Source organism: Habropoda laboriosa, unplaced genomic scaffold (genome assembly GCF_001263275.1).
Source record: "Habropoda laboriosa isolate 0110345459 unplaced genomic scaffold, ASM126327v1 scaffold801, whole genome shotgun sequence".
Lineage (NCBI taxonomy): Eukaryota > Metazoa > Arthropoda > Insecta > Hymenoptera > Apidae > Habropoda > Habropoda laboriosa.
In genome coordinates, this window is record NW_017101026.1 from 160,078 (window position 1) to 167,779 (window position 7,702).

A 7,702-nucleotide genomic window follows, 5' to 3' on the forward strand; every position below is an offset into this window, starting at 1 on the left:
AACGATCAGACCGTCGAAACCACAGGTGAGCAGATTCGTCGACGGACGATGCGCGCTGATAGCGATGCCTCTGATTTGGTGCAGCGAGGGTAGAGCCTCCAGGCGCGCAGCTTCTCGAAAGTCGTTCTTCGAGAAAGATTTGTCACGTTGTACGATTTTACTTTGGGACGATCGCGATACGTCGCCGCTTACCTTTAATTCGATTCGATACAGCTGCTTCGCGAGACAAGGAACACCTAATATTTCGTGACTCCCTTCTCTTCCGTAGTGGAGACTCTCGAAGGAAGACGAAAGCTTCATCTGGTGATCTACGTGCTCGTAAAAGTCGCCGGAAAATCTACAGGCGTATACTTGGATCTCGCGTCCGGCTAAGGAGTCGTTCGATTCACCGACGAGAACCAGTACCTTCGCCGCCGATTGGTCGTCGTTGGTCGTCTCGTAAACGAGAAAATCTACCACCTGCCGTATAAAAGTTTGAACGGCGAGCGTCGAACGGTTGGAAGGTGTAACGCGTCGTACCGTCTCCTCCTACCTTTCGACGAACGTTCAAGCAAACTGCGACTTTCGCGTTCGACGTTAACAGAAATAGACGAGCAATCGAAGATGCGGCGACTCCGAGCAATCGACCTCCTTCGGAAAACTTGACGCGATCCAACGTCTCCCTCTGCAGATGAACACAGCTGGCGATCTTTGGCGAAGAAGGCGCATCAGCTTCGACGAGAAGGCAATTTCCTTCGTCGCTGCAGCTTGCCAGGAGTGGTAAGGAGGGATGCGAAATCAATTGGACAACTGCAAAGCACGTCACGTCGCATATTCTCTCTCTCTCTCTCTCTCTCTCTCTGCTCTTCCTCTGTACCGACCTGTGCCATGGTGTGCTAGTTCCTTCGAAGAGACGAGGCTCCCCGTGGAAGCGTCGACAATCGTCAATCGATCGGCTCGATTCAAAATTGCGAAATGTGGGCCGGATAGCGGAAGGATCGTTTTGTATGGTGCGTCGTATCGTAGCAGAAACTCGAGACGAGGTGGACGATGGTGCGACGGTGCGAATATTTCGTAGAGATCGCCATTTTCCCCGAGGATCAAGATTCTATCTCGGCGAGGAACACTCTCCGCGTGTTTCGGGTACGACGGTAGCGAAATCGACCAGATCGAGCTCCATTTCTCGTTGCGATCTTTCGACAATTTCCTGTAAAACTAAGTGGATACTTCACCATGGGGGGAAAGTTTGACGTACGAAGTGCGAATGGTATACCGTTGCTTGAACGTCGCGATCACGTTCCGTGGATGAGAGATCGATCGTTATCAGCACTCCTCCAGCATGTGCCACGAGTACGGGATTTGTTCGCAATCGACCATTTTCTTCGTCCTGAAAAGTCCTGAAAATCGTTTGTATTCGACGTTCCTCCTCCGTCTCGTCGTAATCGACGGACCAAACGTTGCCGAACTCGTCGCAACAGAGCAAAATTGCTTCGGAGAACCAGCAGCAGGATAGTATCCTAGGCTTGCGTTCACAGCGAGATTCGAGACAGCGGTGGAGGCGAACGATTCTTGAGCAGGCCAGAATGCGGTAGACGGACAGCATCCCGGTGGATGGTGTCAATTGTGCCACGAGCCGCGACAAATCCTTCGAGCAGCTGCAAAGATTAGACCGTCGAAGACTATCGAAGGAAAGGTAAATGTACTCCCTAACCTACTCACACGATCGTGGTTAAATCGACGTTCCGCGCCTCTATCGTCGCTAGCCGTTCACCTGTGCTCCAATGCCAAACAATTAATCTAAAGTCCGGATAGGTGGTTTGTGCAAGCAAGTACTCGGTACCGGCGAACGTGCAACAGAGGTAACCAATCGCCTCTTGGCTGTTAGCGCAGAGACTGATCCTCCTGATCGTTGGATAAGCGAATATCGAGATCTTCGGATTGGGTTTTCTCTCCACCAGGGAGAAGATCGACGCCACCTTGGGAGAAAAGTTGGTTCGTTCGACGTTGGAGGAACGATCGAGGAACATTTTGAGGAAAGTAGTCTCACCGAAAGTCCAGCGAGGCAGCACGCGCCGTCTCCTCTTTCACCGCCGTCGAATCGCTCGACTCGCGTCCTTCCGCTCCCCGAGTCGTAAAAGCTCACGTAGATGCCCGACGCTGTTGCTATCACTTCCCTGTCGACGATCGCGAATTCGCGACAGTTTCGAAGTTTCGCCCATCTGAAAGGACGAGAGAGAGAGAGAGAGAGAGAGAGAGAGCGAGTCGAAGAGAGTTTCCTTACGATGCATCCACGCTGGTGAACGACATGACGCGAACGTAACCCGTTTGTTTGGCGTTGCTGGGAAACCTACGTGGGAGGATCGATCGGCGAATTTCCCTTTCCGTGAACAGACGCGTCGGCACGCGGTGACCGATTTCCGGGCAAGTGTGCCAGTGGATAGTAGGTGGTTGGATGAATCGCGAGACCGTTATCGAGATACCTCGCCGAACGCATAGCAATTGGTCGACGCCTTTCCGCGACACGGGCCACCGAGGCGAAAACGAACCTCGAATACAGAGCTAGAGGACCGTTACTCGCTTAATATGCGTCGACGTCGCGCCTTTTCGAGGGGAGAAGACAGAAGCTTCGACGTTCCCTTGCACGAGCTGTTTCGTTGTCACTCGAAAACTCGCGGTCTCGAGGAATAAGAGCGTACATGCGCGCGTGACTGCGTTCGAACCTGCAGGTGGATCAAGATGATCGCGAAAAAGGACGACGGCAAAGGGTTCCGCGTCACCCTCGTTCTCGGGTTGTTGTATATTACGATAAGTCACGTGAGTAGTTTCGAATCGGCGAATAGTACCGCCTCGATCACCGACGGCACGCGACAGAGTATCGAGGGCCGAACGGGCGAGGAGAATCTCCCGTCGACGAGGAGCGGACCGTTTACGCGTACCAAGGACAGCTATCTAGAAGCGTTGAGGCACTCTCGTACCAGCACGGACCCGCGCGAGGGAATCATCGCGGTGGATGCACCGAACAATGCCGGATCGTTCCAGCGAAGGAAGGAACAAGAGCAGCAGGGGCCGGTGTACGCTGCCAACGAACGATCCGAGATTTCTACCGCCTCCTCGCGAATATCCTACGCTCCTCAGGATCGGGATTCGTTTTCGACGGTTCCCAGCGATTCGTACTCTCTGCCAAGTCGGCCGTCCGGGGACTTTGCCAGTGGTAAGAACACTTACGGACCACCGCCGCGAGGCTCTTACGGGGCACCTTACAACGATTACTCTGCCTACGGAGACTACGCTTCCGCCGGTGGATCCTATCCGTCGTCGCAGCAAGGTGAGGCGAGAGGTATCGTATCGCGTAGTACACTAGCACACGTTTCACGGCCGCGAAATTCTAACGGGGAATTTTGCAGCGTACGGACCGGCAACTGCGGGCTACGGCGTTCCTTACGGGCACGGAGTACCCCACGGGATGCCAGAGCCGGTGCCTGTGCACCTAGGATTTCCCTCCGTCGACTTTTCCTGGCCGTTCGCCCTCAAACTGAACGCTTTCACCTTGGCCAAGATTCTCCTCAAGCTGGTCATTTTCAAGATGATCGTGAAATTTATCGCCGTGATCTGCCTGTTGCTCTTCATTCCCAAGCTGGAGATGAAGAAAAAGGGTAACAAAGGGGGCACGAACAACGACGACGAGGACGAGGACGAGGGACGCGGCACGATCGACGGTAAATTTCTTCCAACAGGCGAATCGAGGGCGTGGGAACGACTGAATCTGTTAACCGCGGTGGTGAACGACGCCCTGAAAGAACACGGACGCTCGAACTGCTCGACGCTCGAATGTCGAGTCCGACGAGATTTTGCACGCGAGCAGGCCTGGCCGGATTACGAACAACTGCTGCAGAGCTACGTCGCGGAGGAAACGCGACGTTCCCGCGCAAAGTCTCAACTTTCTCCGGTCGAATAAGAATAAATGGTAGTCTAGCAGTTGATAGTTGTAGGAAAGTTTCTCGAATAGTTCTGCGGCGGGATCGACGGACCGTAAAGTTTGCTCGCGATCCCCCGGGTCCCCCGTCGCGTATTTATTGCGATTCGCTCGCTCCGTCCTCTTGAAAAATAAAGAGATACACGATTATCGTCGAAATGACGCGCGGCGTCTCCCGTTTTTTTCCATTCTCGTTCCAGTTCCAGCGAATTCGCGACACTTAGCAATTCCGCCGGCGAAGAGCGGAGGCGGGAGCAATTTCGAAAATTGCCGCTACGTGATCTTCGCGATCTTCTCGAGTTTTCTGGAGAGAAACGGACGGTGGGGGTGTGTCCGTTTATAAATACGTTGGGTAGAGGCTACGACGTTCCAGTCGTTCTCGTTTCGTACATACCCGTGCGTGTATACACCCACCTGTGTACCTACACACGTAGTATCGGTCTAAACGAAAGAGGTAGGGGATCCAGCGATCGTCGAGGGAGCGTCACGATGAGGTCGATCGTTCTGCTGGGTAAGTGAAGCAGCACCGAGACAATTAAGGGCAGGTTGAACGCGAAATTTCCGAAGGAGGGACGGGGGAGGGATTCGGGTTGATCGGTTTAACAAGAGACGAATTAAGGCCGCGCGAGACGCGGCACGTTCGTGCTCCTCGGTTGTTGCCGATTAATCGGTTGATTTGGCTTAGCGTTGGTGGTGGCGTTCGCTTTCCTCGAGAGGGCGGACGCTCTGCCGTCCGACACGGCCGCCAAAGAGGTGAAGGAGCCGAAGGAGATCAAGGAGGCGGCGACAGCTTCGAAGGACGTGAAGGAGGCGGTGAAGGCGGCGAAAGAGGCGAAGAAGACGAAGAAGGAGTGCGGGAAGGACTGCTGGGACAACTACGATCCGATTTGCGTCCACGACCCGAACGACACCAGTGTCAAGTCGATAACGTTCGGCAGCCAGTGCGCTCTGGACGTGTACAATTGCGAAATGGGAACGAGTAAGTGTGCGCGAACGATCGGCTACGACGCGCGAGCCAGACCTTTACACGTGTATTCTTAACGCCTGTACAGAATTGGTGGCGAAGAACAAGGGCGAGTGTCCAGGATCGAGCGGCGTAAGGCTGTCCTGAACCTCCTCAACTCCTGACCTCCTCGCCGGGATCGTCCGCCTTCGAGTCTGCGACTGCTGCGCGAAATCATCGTTCATGCTTATGTAACGCCGAGCTCGGCCTATAGTTTTAGCGATGCTGGAAAATTCGAATGGAAATAAAAGGGATTGCGAGAAGAGAGAACGAGAGTGAGAGAGAGAGAGAGAGAGAGAGAGAGAGAGAGAGAGAGAGAGAGAGACACACAGACAGACAGAGAGAGTTTCCTAGTATGTAGATAGGAAATAATAGATAGTGCGTAGGTTCGGCGGAGGCACGGCGGCGGTCGGCACGTACCGGGGGTCAGAGCGGGAACGATTACGGTAAGTGGTAGATAGGCGCGCACTCGCGGTCACGTCAGCCATTGTTTGTCAATTTGGAAACGTTACGCGAAAAGCAGCAACCTATCAACGAGGATGCAGGCCGGAGGAAAAGTGCGCAAGGGAGCGAGTTAGAGGAGGATCGTGGAACGTGGGCTCGCGACGAGTCGAGCGTGGCAAGTGCCTGGAGAAAGAAGGAAGTATGATCTCCTGCTCGATGCTCGTGCTGCTCTCGACGGCGTTTCTCGAGGTGTCGCCGCGCGATTGCGCTCGTTTCGAGTCGAATTTCGAACGGTCGATCGGTAGTATGGGGATCGCGACGGGGACAGTGGCCGGAGTTGGTGTGCCGGTATCGACGAACGGCACCGTCGCGGCAGCTTCGATCCTCGAGGAGCTCGAGAGTCGCCTGTCTCGTCTCGAGAGAAGGCTCAGGGCGGTGGAGCAACCTGGTAAGCGTATATCTTTTCTCTCGTCGATGGTTTCTCCCCCTCTTCTACCCCTCTGCTACCCCTTTTCTCCCCCTGGCCCGCTCCAGATATTTCTTTCTAGCGAATTAGCGCGAATCGGTGATTAGTATGGCAGACGGGATCCGCGGCGGAGGACTGGGAGGTCTGCGCGGAGGGACCGTGTAGATGTCAACCGGAGACTAAGTCGGTGTCCTGTTCGAGGCAGGAGCTGTTGGATCTTCCTGCCGCGCAGCTCGTTCCTAAAGACGTCTTGAAACTGTAAGCCCGGCGATCGTCGCCTTCCTCGATTTGCGACAGAGTAGAGCGGTAGAGTTGTTGATCGAAACGGGGGGACGGTTTCAGGGACCTGGCTGGGAATCGATTGACGGCGCTCCACAGGGACACGTTTTTAGACATGACGCGGTTGAATCATCTGTGAGTAGGGAGTTCGATTAGAGTTCTTTTCCTCGAGCGGTACTCGTCCTTCGTTTCAGAGATCTCAGCGACAACTCGATCGAGCATCTCCCTCTGAATTTGTTCTTCTCGTTGCAAGCCGTCACGCACGTCAGACTGAGCAAGAATCTTCTGAGGGAGTTGCAACGATCACAGTTTTTCAGCACGCGAAATCTTCGTATACTGTGAGTGACGATCTAATCGAATTACTAGCCGAACGATCCAGATCGATTTTTCACCCTTTCCCTTCCGCCCCCTCACTCTGCCGCGACGCAGGGACGCGTCGTCCAACAGGTTGCGAACTCTGCCGGAGAGCCTGTTCCTGAGCACGAATTCTCTGGTGTTGCTCGATCTCTCGTGCAATCGCATCTCGAGCTTGACGTCGGGAACGTTTCGAGGATTGAGCACGCTGGAGGAGCTGTTGTTGGGGAAGAATCGGCTGTCGATCCTGCCGGTCGAGCTGTTCCACGATCTGACGAACCTAAAGTTCCTCGGTTTGGAGGAGAATCGACTGAAGGAATTGCCGGAGGAGCTGTTTCGAAGGCAGACCTTCCTTCGCGAGTTGAACGTCAGAGGCAATCGGTTGACGGAGATATCTGCGAATTTACTGGCTCCGCTCGAACGTCTGCGCTCTCTCGAGATGTCCAACAACAAGATAACTCGAGTAAATACCGACGATTCCAGACAGACCGTCTGCACTGTTTGCACATTAATCTGAGTAACGACGCTGGCCGTAGATCGATTCGTCGGCGTTTCTCGGTCTGGCCGAGCTGAAGGAACTCCAACTGGGGCACAATCGCATACGAAACTTGACGCCCGGGCTGTTCTCGAATTCCGGCAGCTTGGAGCGGCTGGTGTTGTACGCGAACGGCATAGAGAGCCTGCCTCGCGGCGCGTTTCACGGCTTGTCCAACTTGACGTCCCTCTTTCTGCACTCGAATCATTTGAGAACGATGCACCCAGAGCTATTCCAGGACACGCCTAATCTGCGGAAATTGTGAGTGGAGAATCTCCGTGGTTGGAGAATCTGCATACATGTGGTTATCATCTCAGGCAGCTCGAGTCGAATTACCTGTCGTCGTTGCCACCGCGAATTCTGGACGCGGTTCCGTCCATCGAGCAGCTTCGTCTGGCGAGGAACCCGTGGCACTGCGACTGCGCCGCCTCTTATCTGGCCCTGTGGCTGCAGCGAATGTACCTGGCTCGGACGAACGATTCCGGGACGACGGAGGAGAACTCGGGTGTCTGGGAGTTTGGAGCAGGGGCGGTCTGCAGGGGTCCGGGTACCCTCGGAGGCAAACTATTGCTCCGTCTAACGTTTCACGAGCTGTGCGAGGGACAATGGGCGTCGATGAGGGGCTTGGTCCCCCGGCTTCCCGTGGAGCACGTCGTTCCAACCGGCGAA

General features: G+C 54.7%; 4 protein-coding genes across 4 annotated transcripts in view; 3 read left to right on the plus strand and 1 right to left on the minus strand.

Annotated features, from left to right (window-relative positions):
* LOC108577861 (cilia- and flagella-associated protein 43-like) overlaps positions 1–2,006 on the minus strand; it is a 4,784-nt gene extending 2,778 nt beyond the window's left edge. The window contains exon 1 of the mRNA XM_017941078.1: positions 1,699–2,006. Within this exon, the coding sequence (XP_017796567.1) occupies positions 1,699–2,006 (308 nt within the window). The remainder of the gene's footprint in view (positions 1–1,698) is intronic.
* A 709-nt stretch (positions 2,007–2,715) lies between these two features.
* Positions 2,716–4,026, plus strand: LOC108577862. Its single transcript, XM_017941079.1, has 2 exons — positions 2,716–3,304; positions 3,384–4,026. The coding sequence occupies exons 1-2, from the start codon at positions 2,716–2,718 to the stop codon at positions 3,932–3,934; spliced, it is 1,140 nt and encodes a 379-aa protein (XP_017796568.1). The 3' UTR covers positions 3,935–4,026.
* A 278-nt stretch (positions 4,027–4,304) lies between these two features.
* Positions 4,305–5,260, plus strand: LOC108577907. The gene is made up of 3 exons (XM_017941134.1): positions 4,305–4,463; positions 4,638–4,931; positions 5,005–5,260. Exons 1-3 carry the CDS (start codon positions 4,442–4,444, stop codon positions 5,061–5,063), a joined length of 375 nt encoding a protein of 124 aa, XP_017796623.1. The 5' UTR covers positions 4,305–4,441; the 3' UTR covers positions 5,064–5,260.
* A 327-nt stretch (positions 5,261–5,587) lies between these two features.
* The window catches only part of LOC108577864 (platelet glycoprotein V-like), a 2,249-nt gene continuing 134 nt past the window's right edge, over positions 5,588–7,702 (plus strand). The window contains exons 1-7 of the mRNA XM_017941080.1: positions 5,588–5,847; positions 5,973–6,123; positions 6,208–6,279; positions 6,339–6,482; positions 6,574–6,961; positions 7,035–7,294; positions 7,351–7,684. Coding sequence (XP_017796569.1) covers positions 5,601–5,847; positions 5,973–6,123; positions 6,208–6,279; positions 6,339–6,482; positions 6,574–6,961; positions 7,035–7,294; positions 7,351–7,684 — 1,596 coding nt within the window. The 5' untranslated portion in view covers positions 5,588–5,600. The remainder of the gene's footprint in view (positions 5,848–5,972; positions 6,124–6,207; positions 6,280–6,338; positions 6,483–6,573; positions 6,962–7,034; positions 7,295–7,350; positions 7,685–7,702) is intronic.